We start from the raw sequence: 19,609 nt of genomic DNA on the forward strand, positions 1-19,609 counted from the left end.
TATAAATAAATAAGGCTGCTATGAACATAGTGGAGCATGTGTCCTTATTACATGTTGGAGCATCTTCTGGGTATATGCCCAGGAGTGGTATAGCTGGATCCTCTGGTAGTGCTATGTTCAATTTTCTGAGGAACTGCCAGACTGATTTCCATAGTGGTTGTTCCAGCTTTCAATCCCGCCAACAATGGAGGAGTGTTCTTCTTTCTCCACATCATCTCCAGCATCTGTTGTCACCTTTGAACAAATGGGGCTGGTTCATCTGGCATTTAGCATGTAGAAGAATACAAATCAATCCATTCTTATCTCCTTATACAAAGCTCAAGTCCAAGTGGATCAAGGACCTCCACATAAAACCAGATACATTGAATCTAATAGAAAATAAAATGGGGAAGAGCCTTGAGCACATGGGCACATAGGAAAATTTCCTGAACAGAACACCAATGGCTTATGCTCTAAAATCAAGAATTGACAAATGGGACCTCATAAAAGTGCAAACCTTCTGTAAGGCAAAGGACACTGTCAATAGGAGAAAATGGCAGTCAACAGATTGGGAAATGATCTCTATCAACCCTACATCCTATTGAGGGCTAATATCAAATATATACAAAGAACTAAAGAAGTAAAACTCCAGAGAGACAAATAACCCTATTAAAAATAGGGTACAGTTGAACAGAGAATGTTCAACCGAGTAATATCAAATGGCTGAGAAGCACCTAAAGAAATGGTTAACATCCTTAGTCATCAGGGAAATGCAAATCAAAACAACCCTGAGGTTCCACTTCTTTTTACTTCTTTGTTTGTTTGTTTTGTTTTTGTTTTTGTTTTTCTGAGACAGGGCTTCTCTGTATGGCACTGGCTGTCCTGGAACTCACTCTGTAGGCTGGCCTTGAACTCAGAAATCCACCTGCCTCTGCCTCCCGAGTGCTGGGATTTAAAGGCATGCTCCACCATTGCCCGGCCTCTTTTTTCTTCTTAAATTAGGTTTTTGGTTAGCAAACAAAGAAATGGATTTCACTATGTTAATTTCATAGTGTATGTCATACTCTCAATTCCTTGGATTGTTAATTGTCTTAGAATTTGTATTACTTCAGTGTAACACCATGACTAAAAAGCAAGTTGGGGAGGAACGGGTTTATTTGGCTTATATTGCCACAGCACCTTCATCACTGAAGGAAGTCAGGGCCAGAACTCAAACAAGGCAGAAACCTGGAGGCAGGAGCCCATGCAGAGGCCTCAGAGGAGTGCTGCTTACTGGCTTGATCAGCCTACTTTGTTTGTTTGTTTCTTTTATCTTTAAATTTCATTTTATTCTTCTTTCATACATTGCATCCTTAGTACACCCCCTGCCCCCCACATCTACCCCACCTCCTCTACAATAGGCTGTGCCCTCCCCCATCTGTGACTAATTAAGAAACGTCCTGTAGCTGGATCTCAATGAGGCAGTTTTTAAGATCGAGGTTCCATCCTTTCAGCTAATCCTAGCTTGTGGCAAGTTGACACGAAACTCAGCAGTGCATCAGTGGTGGATTAGACAAGCCCTCCCCAGTTTGGTGGCTGCTAGCATTTCTGAGAGAGACGGCTGTATGGCTCCACTCAGCCTATGCTGGCTCACCTGTCTTCCAGCTTCCGACTGGTTTCACCTCCTCCCCTGCTCTTTTCTCTTTGTTCTAGTGTTTTTACATAATATTGAATGTTAGCATTTGCTCTCAGTTCATGTGTGAGTGTGGGCTTGGTATGCCCAGGGCGTCACTGCCTGGGGAACATGGCGGCCATCTTGAAGTGTGGTGGGCAGAGCCTGCCACTGCTGCTGTGAGTGACAGGTGAGAGGAAGCTTCTGCCTGACCATTCATTGCCTCTTCTTTGGAGAATTCAGCTGTCTCTGGTCCAGGCATGGGGCCTAGTGTCATGAGTCTTCACTCTTGGCTGTATTCTGTTGCCTTTGGTGTCATGTATCAGGGTTCTTTGTTTCAGGGTGGTTGGGTGTAATGTAGGTGATGAACGAGCTCTTCCTTGTCTTTGACTTGTTGAACTTTGAACTTTGGGTGAGTCATGAGAGCAGAAGCCCCACACTGCCTTCACTGTACCTTGTCAAAGCTTTGAAGACCCACAGTAGGCGCCCTTAACTAGTCACCTTCAGTGAGGCCCCTCTGGGCAACTAGGGAGTTCTAGAATACCCTGGCCATTGTATCTGTAGGTTAGCCTTTTTATAACTCTGATGTAATTAATGTTTTCTTACAGACAGAACCTCCACTGAACACACCAGAAAACAGAGAGTACCTTGCAGAAATCATGTTTGAATCATTTAATGTACCAGGACTCTACATTGCAGTACAGGTAATTAAAAAAAAAAACAAACCCCACGTTGTTATCTTTGTGATTCTGACAGTGTAAGAAGCAGTAATTCCAATGTCATTTGTGCTCAGTCTGGCTAGACACTCATAACTACCACTGCAGTAAAATTGGTCTGGCTCTACAGTTTTCCTATGCATAGTCTCATGTGTTTTTATTTGGGTGACAAGTTAGAGATGTAGAGGTCTTCCTTCTTTTTTTTTTTTTTTTAAACTTCTCACTCTTACTTTGCCTCACTGTTAAGAAAAAAACAAAACAAACCTAACAACGGTGAAAGTGAAAAGAACAGTGTGATGGTTTGTATATTCTTGGGCCAGAGAGTGATGCCATTTGGAGGTGTGGCCTTGTTGGAATAGGTGTGACCTGGTTGGAGTAGGTGTGTCACTGTGGGTGTGGGCATAAGATCCTCACCCTAGTTGCCTGGAAGTCAATCTTCCACTAGCAGCCTTTGGATGAAGACATAGAACTCTCAGCTCTACCTGCGCCATGCCTGCCTGAATACTGCCATGCTCCCACCTTGATGATAATGGACTGAACCTCTGAACCTGTAAGCCAGCCCCAATTAAATGTTGTTGTATTAAGACTTGCCTTGGTCATGGTGTCTGTTCACAGCAGTAAAACCCTAACTAAGGCAAACAGACATCCTAAAATCCATTGGAAAACAAGGTAACCTGGGAAGGGTGTCTCAAACCTCTTGCTACCACCTGGGGGGATAAGGCAAGAGGTCAACCTGGGATAGATTTGTGTTCCGAGGCAAGTCTGAATTGCAGAGTGAGAGCCTGTCTCAAAAAACAAACAAACACCAAGCCAAAACAAAGTCAGTGCCTCTAGAGAACCCTAGGAGTAGGCTGCGTTAGTTCTGTGCACTCTGGCTTTGGAGAGGCCCTGAGCTCCCAGGGGCTTCGGAGCTCATCTTGAAGCTTTTTCTTGGCTTGCAGTCTCATTGTTGCTTTTGTGGTTGTAGACGAAGAAGTTGGTTGCAGTTTTGAGGAGTAACTGAGATGCATCTCTTTCCAAGATTCCTGCCTAATGTTACTTCCTTCTAAGAGAGAAGAGTCCCAGGGGAGATGCAGTTTGGAGGTGCTGTACTGTTGCCTCCCCATGTTCAGCCATGGTGCCTCTTGACACAGCAAAGGCTCCAACCATTCTTACAAGTGAAATCTAGAATCATTTTTTCTTTTGGTCTTTTTTGAGATAAGGTTTCTCTGTGTAACCATGACTGACCTGGAACTCACTCCGTAGACCAAGCTGGCCTCAAACTCACAGAGATCAGCCTGCCTCTGCTGGCATTAAAGGCATGTGCCACACTGCCCAGCTGAGACCTATTAATTCTCTTCTCTCCCAGGATACATATAATGTATAGAATAGGAAGGTACTCAGGAACACCGAACTTACTATTATTATTTGGACTATAGCATACAGTAGCCTCAAAGTCAGAGTGATCCCCCTGTCTCACCCTCTTTGAGTATGTGATGACAAGTGTGTTCCACAATGTCCCACAATAACTATTAGTTCTTAAGATGATCCACATGCCATACTTAGAGTCTCCATGACATGAAGGACAGTCAAATAATTTGGTATCTGGCCACAATGTCAATCTAACATTTTGCAAAACCAAAATATCTTTAACTGTGTATCAACTCAGAACATTGATGTTAATGCTGAGAAGCCTTTTATATGCTGCTCAGGGTGAGGCGAGTGTTGCCTGCTAACAGTCATTTTTTTAAAAAGTTAATTCCTATGTTCTGCCTTGGCCTGACTTTCACTGGACAGTTCCTTGCTGTGGGTGTCCTGTGCACAGCAGAGTGTGGGGCGGCAGCCCCCCAGCCCTCCACATACACACACAGCCTCCTCACCTCTGACAAACCGTGACTGAGAGTAATGGCAGCGGACATGGCCAGCTGTTCTGTGAGGAGAGAGTTGCCTTTAGCTGAGAACTGCTGTCTTGCATCTGTCAGATGAGACTTTCTGGATGGGGGCGGCCCTCATCATCTGTGAGAGAAGAGCTCCATGCGGACTGGTAGAGTGCTTGTCCAGCATAAACCCTGGGGTTGATCCCAAGCCTGGAATAAACTGTGTATGGTGACCCACATCTGAATTCCTAATATCTGGAGTTGGAGGCAGGAAGATCAGGAGTTAGGCCATTCTTGGCTGCACAGTGAGCCTGGATTTCATGAGACCTTGCCTTGAACCACAAACTCCTGAACAAACAAACAAACAAACAAACAAGCAAAGAAAAGCCCCAGCTCCACGTGTCTTACCTTGTAGTGTTTGTGGCTGCACTTGGACCACCAGCAGATTAGAAGTTCAACCTTATGATTTAGCAGTGGGATTCCATTTCATTGATCTTGTTTGTAAAACTTTATAGGTTCTTGTTGAAAACTTGACTTCTTCATTTGAAGTGAAAACTGGCACGCAGGTTGGCTGAGTGAGAATTGTAATGTAGGAGATGTGGGGTCGGGAAAGGGAAGTTTCTCAGATTTATTAAGTAAGAAAGAGTTCATTGCAGGATCTGAGACCAGCTGAGCAGTGGCTTTTGATCTTCCTGGTTGCGATGCCTCTCTTCAGTGCCTGTCCAATGTCTCTTTCTAGGCAGTGCTGGCTCTGGCAGCCTCTTGGACATCCCGGCAAGTTGGTGAACGCACACTAACGGGGATAGTTATAGACAGTGGAGACGGTGTCACCCATGTTATCCCGGTGGTAAGCATGGGGTTCTTATTTTACTCTCTGAGGTTTAACCTGACCTGGGGTAAGAGAAGAAATGAAAAGGCAAATTAAAACGCAGCCTACTCAAGTAACATGCCAGCTTTTACGTGGTGTAGTAGAAACAGCTATGGGACTGACCGACCGACTTTCTCTCTCTCTTTCTTTCTTTCCTCCTTTCTTTCTTTCTTTCTTTCTTTCTTTCTTTCTTTCTTTCTTTCTTTCTTTCTTTCTTTCTTTCTTTCTTCCTCTCTTTCTCCCTCCCTCCCTCCCTCCCTTCCTCCCTCCCTTTCTTCCTTTCTTCCTTCCTTTCTTCCTTCCTTTCTTTCTCTCTTTCTCTCTTTCTCTTTCTCTCTTTCTCTCTTTCTCTCTTTCTCTCTTTCTCTCTTTCTCTCTTTCTCTCTTTCTCTCTTTCTCTCTTTCTCTCTTTCTCTCTCTCTCTCTCTCTCTCTCTCTCTCTCTCTTTCTCCCTCCCTCCCTCTCTCTCTCTCTCTCTCTCTCTCTCTTTCTTTCTTTCTTTCTTTCTTTCTTTCTGTTTCTCTCTCTCTTTCTTTTTATTTTGAGATAGGATCTTCTTGGCTGGCTTGAACTGACAGACATCTATCTGCCTCTGCCTCTCAAGTGCTGGGATTAAAAGTTTATGTCACCATGCCAGCCTTGGCAATGCGAATTTAGAGTCCAGGAAGGTGAGAAAGAGTTCGAAAGGTGGCTATGTTTGTGCCTTTGGTGGTTTTGAACTATGGAGCAAATTATGTAGTCGCATGCTTTTTTTGGCCAGGCTTCTGCTGTATTCCCATGAGTGTCACATGAGTGTCCTGGCTCATTGTGGTGGCTTGAATGAAAATGGTCCATAGGGAGTGGCACTGTTAGGGTGTGGCCTTTTGGAGGAAGTACATCACTGGGGGCGGGCTTTGAGGTTTCAGATGCTCAAGCCAGGCCTATTGGGCTATTTATTTCTGCTGCCTGAGGATCCAGATATAGACCTCTCAGCTCCCTCTTCAGCACCATGTCTGCCTGTAGGCCACCATGCTTCCACCATGACAATAATGGGCTAAACCTCTGAACTGTAAGCCAGCCCCAATTCAGTGTTTCCCTTTATAAGAGTTTCGATGGCCATGGTGTCTTCACAGTAATAGAAATCCTAACTAAGACACTCATCATTCGAAGCTGCTGCAGTCAGATATCATTCTGATGTCAATGTCGAAGTTCAGTGAAAGGCTCTGCTCATCTGGGGCTGAGGAGAACTTGCTGTTGCCTCTGAATGAATTAAAGAGTGACAAGGGAGAGTTCACATTTGATTGCAGGGCTCCTTATGCTACCACCTTTGGGTTTTAAGTCGTTAGGGGAGTCACTGCAGGAGGCTTTCTCATCTTTCCTTTGGTCCAAGGGATGACTTAAAGGAATTATTTAAAAAATCAACAGTGTCAGTAGAAAGTCAGTCAGTCATGATTATCCCCCTTCAGGTTTTCTCAGTAACCATAGTTACGGTGTTAACCACAGTTATTTATGTTACCCATACTTATAAACACACACATAAGTTATATGAAGTTCTGTAGCTTGTTTTTGTTACTTGGAGGGTGTGTGTGTGTACTGTGTTTGCATGGGGGTGCATGCCATGATCATATGTAGTAGTCATATGATCTTGTGGGCGTCACTTCTCTCTACCATGTGAGCTCCAGGGATCAAACTCAGGCTGAGCACCCTTATCTGCTAAGCTATTTTACCAGGCCTTAAATAAGTTTAAGTTTTGAAAAAAAAAACACCATTATTTAATGATATGTTTGTGTCTCTGTATGGGTTTGTGCACGTGAATACAGGTTCCCCCAAGAGGCCAGAGGCATTGAAACCCCTGGAACTGGAGTTATTTTGTCTGCTGTCCGATATCAGCGCTGGAAACAGAGCTTAGTCTACAGCAAGAGCAGTTCATGACCTTAGTCGCTGAGCCATTTCCCCATCCTCCTAAATGTAAATTTAAAATACTAATAAGAGTATTAAAAAAATCCAAAACTGAGTGGGGTGGCACAAGCCTGTAATTCCAGTGTTTGAAAGGTGAAGGCAGGAGATTCAGAAGAGAAAGGTCATCCTTGGCTTTATACTAAGCTTAGGGCCAGTCCGGGATACGTGAGACCTGTGTCAACCAGCTTCACAAAATGGGACATCTTCTACCTTCATGTCCATGTGTGTGTATACACACCAAACAAACAAACAAAACCCAACTTGGCTAAAGCCAAGCAAGATGGGTGAACTTCCTCTCTTGCTGCTTTGTGTCTGCTGAAAGGCTAAAGTCATGAAAGGCTTTATGGACCCTCTCACCCTGTACCCCTGCCCACGTGTCCTAGAGGCTGGCTCTGTGGGAGTTGCTGGAGGAGGTGCTGTCCCTCTGGCTTTCTCTCTGCTGTGCTGCCTTGTAGAGCAGAGGGCCTTAGCTCCTGGTGCTGGAGCCCCAGGTCTGCCTGCATCTGTTCCCCATCATCTCCACACTGTGGGCGAGGGTGAGCAGAGGCTCTTCTATCACTTGTTCACTTTGCCCAGGGTCAAGGGTCACTCAGAAAGTGTATGGTAGGAAGAAAAGACATTTCACATAGAGCCCAGGTCCAGAGAGAAAGGGTTTTGTAATTTATTCCTGTAGGTTCTTCTCCCATTTATAAAAATTAATTTGTTACTGAAAATCTGGGTAAAGTTAAGAGAACAAAATTACGCATAAATCCATCTAGACAATCATACTATAAACCTCATAGCCTCCCAAGCTTTGGTTAAAACACGCATGCACAAGCACAGAGAATATCTTCTGTCTAGTTTGTGTTCTAACAGTATAAATAATATTAAAGTTGTATTTTGCACATTCATTTAATGATACCTTTTCTGTATGGTCAAACATTCTATGAAAAATAATCACCTAAAATCATGGTGTGTGATCTAAAGTGGCATGGTGGTGACTGTCCTGCTGTTGGGTGCGAAGCACACTGAGGAGCCTACTTAATGCTGGCTTCAGGAAATGGTGTATGTGGGTCTCACGGGGCAATTGGGAAGATTCCATGTGTTAGACGCTAATGTGTACTTGCTTGTACATACCGTTTCTCTAAAAATATTGTACAAATAGTTGTACTTTGCAGAAAGGCCTAATGTTTTGTCTAGAAGATAGGAGCATGGGGGAGGAGCCCAGGAGGACTTGGGGAGGTGATCCTTACAGTTTAGCATGGCTCTGTCTGTGCCTGTGCTGATGGATATAGCACACACGCACGCACGCACACACGCACGCACGCACGCACGCACGCACGCACACACACACGTGTGCTGGAGTATGGAGCTGTGGTTCATCTTCATGTCCTCTCTTTTCCCGGGGCCCTGTGGCACAGCGACCACAGAGTGCTAGCGTGTGAAACTGATCACCATGTCCCCACACCTGAGTCTCTGCAGACAAGCTGGATGGGTGGCCAGGCTTGTGGCTGCTGTGGCAAGTGTGTGCCCACAGAAGGTCAGCGAGGGGACTTTGGGCCCCTCACTGCTGTGGGCAGGTGGACTCTAGGCACTCCTGCTAGTTGAAGCAGAGTTATTGTGGACTCCCACAGGCCCCTCACAGACATGCCTTTCGTAGCTCAGAAAGGCATCATGAAGAATCCAGATCCTAAGTTGCACTGGTCTTAGCTAGCACTGGTTGGTTAGCTTCTTTGAATCGCTTTCAATGTGCTGAACAGAGCCATTTCTTGAATCCTTATTAGTATCTGCCCTTAAAGCCCATGTGTGACCGGCAGGGTTTTATTTCATAAACACTGTAAATGCCCGCAGGGTATTTGCTCCACACTAGGGATGGAGGTTAGGAGCCCGGACCCAGGGTTTGGATCCAGGCTTCTGGGGATCACAGCCCTCTGTGTTTTTCCACAGTGGCTAACTTTGAGTTAGGAGGAGCCTCATCGGTGGTTTAACAGTGCACAGACAGCCTGTTCAGCCTACTTAGAGGAAGGCTTCACTGTCAGGTTAGCTCTTCTCTCAGGCAGCAGCACCTTCTAGAAACGAGCCATTCTGTGTCGTTGCCTACATGTTCCTAGTGGGAACATTTTGGTTGCTTATGGAGATTTCAGGTTATTGGAGTCATTCAGAACTTTAAATATTAATGGAACTTCAGATGCTGTCATTTAAAAAGACCACAGATACTGAACCTTATAAGTGGGAGCCATTCAATGCTAGTTCAGTGCTCAGAAGGGCGGACATCTGGGAAGGTGAGGGTGGGGACCTCCTGAGTGCACGGGCTCTGGACTGTGGTTACTGACGTGGCTGTCCTGCCTCCTCTCCTCTCCTCCCCTCTCCAGGCAGAAGGTTATGTAATTGGAAGCTGCATCAAACACATCCCAATTGCAGGTAGAGATATTACGTATTTCATTCAACAGCTGCTAAGGGAGAGGGAGGTGGGAATCCCTCCTGAGCAGTCACTGGAAACCGCAAAAGCCATCAAGGTAAAAACAGAAGGGAACCTGGCTGGTTTGGGGGTGAGGGAGATGGTGCTTGGACGTTCCCCTCAATGCCACTGCCCCTCCTGCTCCCTTCCTATCCCCTGAGAGTGTGGGCTTTGGTTGTTTTGCCATTGAGTTTAGTGTGCTGGGGACGTGAGGCTCAGCGTGCTCTCCTACACAGAGAGCGGCTTCCGAGCTGGTGTTGAGCCACCGGTGTGTGGAGTAGAGCGTTGTTTAATTGGAGTCTAATTAAACCAAACCTTCAATTAGCTGCATGCTGCTTCCCCATCTCCCTCCGTGCTTCCGTTTAGAATCAGGAGGCGAGTCGCAGCAGTAGCTGTCAGGAATCCAGAGGTGTCTGCATGCTTTGTGTCCTGAGAGTCCTCAGAACCCTGCCAGTCTAGATCTCAGGGTCCTTAAACAGAATCCACCTGCCTGTCTCCAGACCTCAGTTACATGCTACGACAGTGACAGGAAAATGTGAACTTAGTAACAAAAGAGCAAAGTGACTCTTAGGTCATTATTTAGAGGGTCTACTTGACCTCACCCATCTTCCTATTGGTGTGGGCATGGCAGTTACAGACTTTTAAAAGGAATTTTTCTTCTCATCTAGCAAAACTAAAACATTAAAAAAGAATCAAAATGCAAGAGATTCCTGAGTGTTCAAGGCTGGTTATCATAAATCGAGAGGAGGGAGGATTTTGTTTGAATCTGGAGAAGGGTCTGAGGTGGGGTATGACATGTGACCTCACACAGCTCTGGTTCGGAGCTGCAGCATAGAGGGGTAACTTTCCTGCTGTTTCCTCTCAGCCAAGCATCTCTGGAGGTTGGTTGAATTCAAAGTTTCAGGGGACGAGATTTCTGAATTTTGGCTGATGCTAGTTGAGAACAATCCTTTTGGGATGGGACAGGTAGAGGGATGGCTCCTACAGAAAAAAATGCCACCTGTCTCTCCCTCGTGGGCTTGGGCTTCCCAGGACTGGGGAGACTCGAAGTCCTCAAGCAAAAGGGAAAAGCTGGTCCTTCCATGGTGGGGAGAGGTTTGAAAAGATGTCCTCAGACTTCTTTGTAGACTAAAATATTTCCAAGGTTTCCCCTCAGCCTTTGTTTCCCTTTCCTCAGTGGGAGCCATCTCTTGGCAGCCCCAGTGCTCTCGCCTGATTCTGCTCTTATTCTATAGTAGCTGCCAACTGATCTCATGATGTTTGCTTATTTCAGTCACCTAGTGTCTGACTCTGAGCTAGATGGCCTCTGAGAGGGACCTAAGTGTTTCATGGACTGTGTATCTGCAGGGTTGATCAAGTGACTTAGAATACCTAACCAGCAAGGGCAGGGGATCAAGCAAACATTTAACAGGAGGACAGATAGCATTTCCTTAGGCACGCATGCGTTGTGTACACACACACACACACACACACACTCTCTCTCTCTCTCTCTCCCTCCCTCCCTCTCCCTCTCTCTCACCCTCTCTCCCTCTCTCCCTCTCCCTCCCTCTCCTCTCTCTCTCTCTCTCTCTCTCTCTCTCTGTCTCTCTCTCATGCAATTGACTTCTGAATTCTAGAATGGGCCAAGCTTAGTTTGCTGGTCTCGAAGTGAGGCTGGCACCTGACAGGGAGCCTGAGGGGGCAAGCAAAGCCTGGGTGGAGACAAGGAGCTGATGTTTTATAGATATTATTTCAGACAATATGGCAACAGAATTAGGGAGAACATGGAAGTGATGTGTAACCATTGCAGAGAAAACAGACTTACCTATTCAAGTGTAGTCATGCTTAAGCTGAAAGACAGCAGGACACATGCTTGATGGGTCAATCACACAAGAGTTACAGTGTAGGCAGAGATGAATTCAGAGGTGTCTGTAAGATGTGGGTTCTTGTGTATTTGTCAGAGGGCAGAGACGTTGGTACTTATCAATGCTTTGGCCATGTCTTTTTTGTGTACATACAGGAGAAGTACTGCTACATTTGCCCGGATATTGTCAGAGAATTTGCTAAGTATGACGTAGATCCTCGGAAGTGGATCAAACAGTACACAGGGATCAATGCCATCAACCAGAAGAAGTTCATTATAGATGTTGGTTATGAAAGGTTCCTGGGACCAGAAATATTCTTTCACCCTGAGGTAAGATGTCTGAGTGTACTGAGTAGTATATGTGGAACGATGCTGCCCTCCAGTGTGCAGAAGCAGCAGTTCCCAGTAAAGGGACCCAGTGAGCAAGTTGGTTTCACATGGTGGTTCCCTCTGCAGCATGGTTGCCTGGAGCGCCTTGCTGTAGGCTTACCCACTTTAACAGTTAAGGTTGGGGTTATCCTGGGCATGAGGAAGATCTCTGAAGAGCAATGGAAGAAATGGATTTGAAACTGATCACCAGGGACCTGTAGGAATAAAGCAGTCACAAATCTCAAGGACTGTGTGCATTGACCCCTGTATGAAAGTAACACTAAGCCAGAGTGTTTTGTGACTGTGCGTGTAAAATCAGTGAATGCCCAGCTGGTGAACTGGCTCATAACTATCTGAAACTCCAGCTCCAGGGGATATGCTGTCTTCTTCTGGTCTCTGCGGGCACTGCACTCAGATGCTCAAACCCACACCCAGACACACCCACACGCATAGCAAAGTACATCACTAAAAGTAAAAATGAAGTCTTAACATTTTGTTTGAAAATAGTTTGTGTTATTTGAGAAAGTGTATAATGTTTCTTTCATATTCGTATGAAATATAGTTTGCCAACCCAGACTTTATGGAGTCCATCTCGGATGTTGTCGATGAAGTCATACAGAGCTGTCCCATAGATGTGCGCCGGCCGCTGTATAAGGTATAAACTTCTTGGGTAAGGTGTTTTGACTTCCTTCCCACATAAAAGGCCTGTAGTTGTTGCCTATCCATGAAGCATGTCTTCATCACTGCTTTCCTGCTCCCGGCAGGAAACGCGTTCCAGTTGTGTATAACTGAGAGCTTTGACTCAGAGAAGGGAGGAGTGGGACGCTGGGAATATGACACAGCCAATAAAGGGACTTTTCAAACTCTTTTCTTCCTCCCTTCCCCTCCCTCCTCTGCTTGAGCCCAGACATGACTTTCCTGTCTCCCTCCTCCCTAGCACTGGGGTTTCAAACCCTGTGTCTCCATGCCTGGCATGAGCTGTCTTTTTGTCTTGACTGCCAAACTGGATTGAGTTACACAGCCTGAGCCATACACACCAATTGAAAGAGGAAGGTTTGTCCTGCTCAGGCTCTCTGGGAACCGCTCTTATTCTTTGCTGGGTATTTACGGTCAGTGCTGAGGTTAGCATGGCAGTAAGTACAAATATGCACGTGGAGAAGTTTTCCAAAATTCTTTGATTGTCTGGAAATGTAAGACTGAAATGAGAGAAATCTAGTCATTGTTACATGAAAGGAATAATAGCTGACAGCTGGTTAGCAAGAGCAAAAATTATCCTCAGCTAACATGTGCATGTGTGCATCAAGCCTTCATCCTCAGCTAACATGTGCATGTGTGCATTAAGCCATCCTCAGCTAACATGTGCATGTGTGCATCAAGCCTTCATCCTCAGCTAGCATGTGCATGTGTGCATCAAGCCATCCTTAGCTAACATGTGCATGTGTGCATCAAGCCTTCATCCTCAGCTAACATGTGCATGTGTGCATTAAGCCTTCATCCTCAGCTAACATGTGCATGTGTGCATTAAGCCATCCTCAGCTAACATGTGCATGTGTGCATTAAGCCATCCTCAGCTAGCATGTGCATGTGTGCATCAAGCCTTCATCCTCAGCTAATGTGCATGTGTGCATTAAGCCATCCTCAGCTAACATGTGCATGTGTGCATCAAGCCTTCATCCTCAGCTAACATGTGCATGTGTGCATCAAGCCTTCATCCTCAGCTAACATTGCATGTGTGCATCAAGCCTTTGACTCAGCTTCATGACCTCACATTACACTATGCACACACAGGCATCTACATTTTATACAGAGAAAGGTGCTTAGTCAAAATGTATTAACTACTGCTCTGTTCCATACTAGACACTACATACCTTTTGAAAGAACGGAGTAAATTCCCATGGAAAAGTCTTTGGTGGGAAAACAGCTATTGTCATGCAACTCATATGAGTATAGTGCAAGGGGTTTAATAGTTACTTGCATTTCCTTATTCTTTACAGGATATTGCTGTGCAGTCTAGGTTGACTCTAAACTTGTAGTCATTTGCCTTAATGCTCTGTTTGCTGGATTATTTGTATAGCTTTCATTAGTCTTGTGCTGAGGGTCACTATACAGTCACACACATACTTCCAGATTGAGTTTTGTGTCTCGTTGCTTTCCAGGCCCTGTGGCTGTTGAGAAGCAACCTTGAGCTTCTTCCGGCTGAACAGATTATTCTTGAAAGCACATTACTAATTGTAGGCCTTAATCAACTAACAAATATCTGTGCTGCATTGAGCGTGTATATGTTAGAGAACTGAATCAAACAGTTGCCTATGGCCACTCCCCGTAGGCATGCTGTTTCTGTCCACATATTGAGCCCTTGAAATTCCAGTCCCTGTCCCAAAGCCCATCCATACAGCTCTGAGTTAGTGAAGTTTCTGCATGCAGGGGGTCTAGAGTATACTGTATCTTTGAACTTGTATGTATTTGGGTGGATCATGTTAACTGCTAAATGGCAAGGTTGGCTTTTGAACCAGTTTCCTGTATCTTTGATAAGCTTAGGCCTTCCCTACTGAGTCACTCTGCCCGTCGCAGAAGAGATAGTGAGAAGAAAACCTTGCCTACTTCTCCCTAGGAGAACCACTCCTCTACTGTGGGCTGTAGAGGCTTTAGCTTGCCTGGCCATCCAGTTTGTGACAGTAACTAGTGTACATGAGCTGCGTTTGTGTGTATAAGAAGGTAGTAGATATACAGGAGTTGTCTCAGGGTTTCTATTGCTGTGATAAACACTATGACCAGAAACAACCCGAGGGATGAACAGTGTTTGGCTTCTGTGTCCCAATCACAGCCCATCATGTAGGGATGCCAGGGTAGGTGCTCAAGGCAGGAATCTGCAGCCAGGAGCTGATACAGAGGCCATAGAGGGATGCTCCTTACTGGCTTGCTCCCCGTGGCTTACACAGCCTGTTTTCTTATAGCATCCAGGACCACTAGCCTAGGGATGGTTCCACCCCCAGAGACCTGAACCCTAGCATATCAATCAGTCAAGGAAATGTACTATAGACTTAACCACAGGCCAATTTGGTGGGTGGCAGGAGCATTTTTTTAACAGGTTCTCTCTTTGGGTAGGCTGCTGGGTGGTTAGGGTGGCAGGTGGGTAGGGTGCCAGATCGGTATGGGGCTGCTAGTTGCTATTGTAGCCTTGGGAGTGATAGAATTCAAGTCCCACTGAGCTGGGAAGGCTGAGGACAGTGGAGTTGGCCAGACTTTGTGTTGTTTTTAATGAAGCTGAGCTCTCTACTCTGGAGAGAAAGGAGAGTCAAAAGAGGCTGCCCCTCCTCTGTCTCCTGAGACATTCATTGCTCATTAACAAATATCTGTGCTGCATTGAGTGTGTATATGTTAGAGAACTGAATCAAACAGTTGTCTATGGCCACTCCCTGTAGGCATGCTGTTTCTGTCCACATATTGAGCCCTTGAAATGCCAGTCCCTGTCCCAAAGCCCATCCATAACTAGATTCTGACAGGAAATGGACCTTGGGAGTTCTTGTCTTTCTTATGGCAGCAGCCATTGTGGTGTCTCAGTGAGTTTGGCATTGTCTTGGGCTCTTTCAGGAAGCTGCCACTCACTTCTTGGGCAGCCCTCGGGTCACTCTTCTCGCTCTGGCAGTGTTTGGTGGGCATCACAGCTTCTACTACTACCATTAAGAAAGGGACTGCTTCCCGAAGCCAGGGTGTGATGAGAAAGTGGAATATTGAAAATTATGGATGCCCACTTGAAAAATATCCTGTGGCCTCAGTTTCACAGTGGCTAAATGTACAGACATATAGGTGTTTGAGTGTCTAAACAAAATAGGTTAGAAGACACAATCTGTAGCACACACGGGTGTCTTTCTGTGTATAGCTCAACACCTGCTGTCTGTAGGGGGTGCCTCTTGTTTTCACTTTTGTTCTGAGGCCCTCTCTTCTTCATTCTTGCCAGTGACCTAGGCCCCTTTCACAGTGGGGTAGCAATCAGTGGATCAGAGCGATTGGACAACATGGTCTGGGCCCAGGGAAACTCAGATTAGACAGGGGGAATAACACATTTGCTGGACCCTGATGGATTCCTGGATGGTAAAATGCCCTCTCCTAGGAGTGTGGATGTTATGTTCCTGATGTCGTCCTCCTGTGTGCCTTCCCTCCAGTCTCACAGCTTTATCCAGACAGTGGAGAACTCATGGACGGAGTTTGGAGCAAGTTCCATGGTATCCTGTTCAGCCCTAGAAGGTTATCTTTCTTCTTGTTTGGAGCCTTCTCCTTCCTTGAGTAATCCAGACTTGTGGGGCCAAGGCTGTTCTATTTTGCTCAATCAGCCTTGGTGATTTTCAGGGGGTTTCTTATGATCGAGTGGGTAAGGGGTGGCTCACTTTAGACTGTGGAATGACCCAAGACTTTCTTGGCCATTGAGCCAACATCTTGTCCAGGTTCTCAGGCAAGAAGAAAAACAACCAGTAAGAATAAAAGATGGCTCTGAAGATTTGGACTGTTCGCTTAGCTTCATGGGGGCATGGTTGACATAAAAACGGTGTGTGCTTGTGGTGTGGACAGGTTGATTTGATGTATGCATCCACTGCAGAAACCATGTTAAGCTGACTAATTCATTCAGTCGCCACCTCATAGCTTCCTATGAGTGTGCATGTGTTGAGAAGCCTAAGAGCCACTGACAGCGAATTCCATGTACAGCATACCTCACTATTAGACAGCAGCTTGTGTCCTGTTCCACAGATCCTCACGTAGCTGGGCCGGGGTCAGGGAGGAGGCATATTAAATGCATATTAACACCATTTCTAGAGTTTGGCTAAGTTGACAGCTGCTGTCAGCAGCTCGTCCATTCTTGGATTATCCGGTGTTTAGTGTCTGTTCTGCACGAAGGTGGAGCAGTTATAATTGCTTTATCGTTATTTAATTTATTAATTCTCTAGTGTGTGTGTTATCTTGAGTGCTTACTGATATTAGGTGTATTGTTAAATTTAGGGAGATTTAATATGTATGTGGTGGTGTGCTTGTGTTTAGGAATTGATCAAAAAGCTGAAAATACTGAAATAACTAATAGGAACCACTACAAGCTAAATGGCATTAAAGGAACCATGCAATTGTGGTAACTGAAGGGTGAGCAGCTTGCTTTTAATTAGAGGGATCAAGGCTTTGGGAAGGCACCTTCCGAGCCATTCAGAGCTGGCCTCTCAGCGGGTGTGGGAGAGGCCAGCCTGGTATAGAATCCTGAGCACAGAGGCAGGGATCGAGGGGTGCATAAGGAATTCACCCTTCCTGAAGCCTGGGTGCAGCAGGGCCGGAAGGAGGTGGCAGTGTGAGACATCTGTCATCCTGCTTTGCCACTAGGTTGGAAGGTGGGAAAAGATCCTACTTGTTCTATTGTCAGGAAGATGTGACTGCATCTTGATGTGCTCGCAGTTGGCTTTTTCTACAACTAGTGGCTTGAATTGGGTCTAGTATAGTAATTATCTTAGTGCTTTTAAGTCAGAACAGCAGGATGCAGGGTGAACAAGCTGTGTATATTATCTATTGATGTTGAGTAGTTCTGACATCTTCAATAGGTGAAACAGAAAATTAGAAAACATATCTACCAGTGGTGTTTTATCTTGTTCTCTCCTTTCTCTCCCTTCAGTACTAGGAATAGAATGCAGGTCATTGTAGGCAAGCACTCTGCTAGTGAGCTACATCTCAACCCAGCATCCTTTACAAATAGTCCCTTTCCAGTGAAACCCAGATGCAAGTCCAAGATTCGAGCAGAGGGAAGGCAGTGGTTTAGATTTGGGCCGGGTCATGGGTTTAACAGTTACAGAACGTTTAAACCTACCCACAACATTTAACTGTGCTTCCTGCTAATGTACTCTAAAACAGTAAGATTTCTTTCCGTCTTAGTGGGAAAGGAAGCCCGGTGTAAACAACTAGTCATGGCTGAATTCAGGGATTTTAATGCAGGGGTAGGATGATAAGTGATAAGCTATCTCATAATGCCCCGCCGGGGTGTCTGCTGGCTGCTTGCTAGGCTCAGCACAGGTGCTCAGGAAGCAGGAATTCAGTGGCATCGAGTGAGGTGAGCATGATGACTTATGGGCACCCGGTTTGAGCCCAGTTTGGTGCCTCAGGGGCTTCCTGGAGCTAATGCTTCCCATGGGGTTGTACCACAGTGGCTGTGGCTGCACTTCTGGCATCCACGGCAGTGCCACTGGCCACATGTGGCTGCTGCATCCTTCAAATGTGGTTGCAACAAGAAGGCATATAAAATTTTGTTTAATTTTAATTGATACAGATATAAATAGAAATATTGGACTAAGGGCTACACTGTGGGACAGCTCAGACTGGTGTCCTCCAGGCTGGTGTGATCTGCTCAGAACAGGGAACACAAGGATGGGAAGTAAAATATAATCTTTGCGAGGTGGTGACACACACCTTTAATCCTGGCACTCAGTAAGGAGAGGCCGGCAGATCTCTGAGTTCCAGGCCATCCTGGTCTACAAAGTGGGTTCTGAGACAGCCAGGGCTACACAGAGAACTCGTCTTGGAAAACAAAAACAAAAACAAAAAAGAGAGCAAGCTTGCTAGTTAAGAACATATACTGCACAGGACCCAGCACCCACACTGGGTGCTCATAACAGTGTATACCCCAGGTCCAGGGGATCCAATGCCCTTTTATGGCCTCTGCAGGCACTGGTACATATGTGTAAACATGCACATAGAGAGATGTACACACGCATACACAAAACTAAAAAGTAAAATAAATCTTTAAAGAGAAGAGTGTTTGCGGGGCCAGGAGCAGAGTGTGCTGTGGGTGGGAGGGGACTCAGCATCCCTGGGCCTGATATTTATATTCACTCGGTAGTGATTGAGAAGCCTGAGGCTTGCCCAAGGCCAGATCACATGGGACCTGGAGGAGATGGGTATGCCACTGTGTGCTGGCTGGGATTCTCAGGGAAGACATGGCCTTGCACAGAGGTAGAGATTGAGTTTGTCCTGAGGGCCACTGAGGACTTTGGAAGGATGCACAGTGACTCCAGTGGAGAAGCACTGACTGTGTCATCGCCTGCAGCAGTGTGTCACCTCTGTTAGCAACACCTGGGTTCCTGGGTGCTTCAGTCACCAGGTGTGATAGTGTGGCAGTTCAACACACACAATCACCCTCGAAGTCAAGTCTCAGAATACTGGAAGACAACTGTCCCTGGCCTGCCAGGCCACTGTCCCCACAGGATCAGAGGCCAAAGGAATGCAAATGAAGGAAAAAGAAGTCATGTAAGTGATTCCTGCAGATTCCTGCAGCCCCTAGAGCCAGCCTGAACATTTGCTTGGATTTCAACAGGGGCGTGGTTGGGTGTCTCACAGTTAGGGGGTTTCTCAAATGTACACTTTTAGTTGTCAGCTGAGCCTGTAGCTGCTGTGACATCTAAACTGCAAGAGAGGAGAGGCAGCCTGTCTTGAAGCATGCTTCTTTTTCCTGACCTACGCTGGTTTGCAAGCGCCCTCCTTTTCTCCTGTGTTGTGGGGAGATTGGACCTAGGGCCTTGTATATGCTAGGCAAGTGCGGTAGTGCCGCTGAGCTGCATTCCAGTCCCTTAACATTGTTTCGAGACAAGACAAGCTGCTAATGGTGGTCTCAGACTTGCTCTCTGGCCCAGGCAGGTCTTGAGCTTTCAATCCTTTTCCCTCAGATTCCAGAGTAACTTGGATTACAGTCCTGCAATACCAGGTCTTTTGCCTGAGTGGTTACCACTGTACCTGCAGTTACACATGATGGCGCACAGGTGGCGCCATGTGTCTGTCAAACTGAATTCAAAGTCAAGTGTGAGCTGAGCTGCATTGATGTTCCAGGAGCAGGAAGTATGGTTGCTTTTGATGTTGTGTTACTTTTTTGAACAGGTATTGGAAATGAGACTTAGTGCTTGCACTTGGCCATCTGCTTACCCCCGAGCCATACC

At 46.0% G+C, this 19,609-nt stretch overlaps 1 protein-coding gene across 6 annotated transcripts in view; it reads left to right on the plus strand.

Annotated features, from left to right (window-relative positions):
* The window catches only part of Actr3b (ARP3 actin-related protein 3B), a 90,751-nt gene that overhangs the window by 60,226 nt on the left and 10,916 nt on the right, over window positions 1-19,609 (plus strand). For 4 of the 6 annotated variants that reach the window (NM_001004365.2, NM_001310504.1, XM_017320880.2 and 1 more), the window contains 5 exons: window positions 2,239-2,334; window positions 4,942-5,049; window positions 9,360-9,503; window positions 11,445-11,618; window positions 12,220-12,312. In NM_001004365.2, coding sequence (NP_001004365.1) covers window positions 2,239-2,334; window positions 4,942-5,049; window positions 9,360-9,503; window positions 11,445-11,618; window positions 12,220-12,312 — 615 coding nt within the window. The remainder of the gene's footprint in view (window positions 1-2,238; window positions 2,335-4,941; window positions 5,050-9,359; window positions 9,504-11,444; window positions 11,619-12,219; window positions 12,313-19,609) is intronic. The other 2 variants (XM_030254498.1, XM_006535713.4) reach the window with 1 other exon arrangement.

Source organism: Mus musculus, chromosome 5, assembly GCF_000001635.26.
Source record: "Mus musculus strain C57BL/6J chromosome 5, GRCm38.p6 C57BL/6J".
Taxonomy (NCBI): domain Eukaryota; kingdom Metazoa; phylum Chordata; class Mammalia; order Rodentia; family Muridae; genus Mus; species Mus musculus.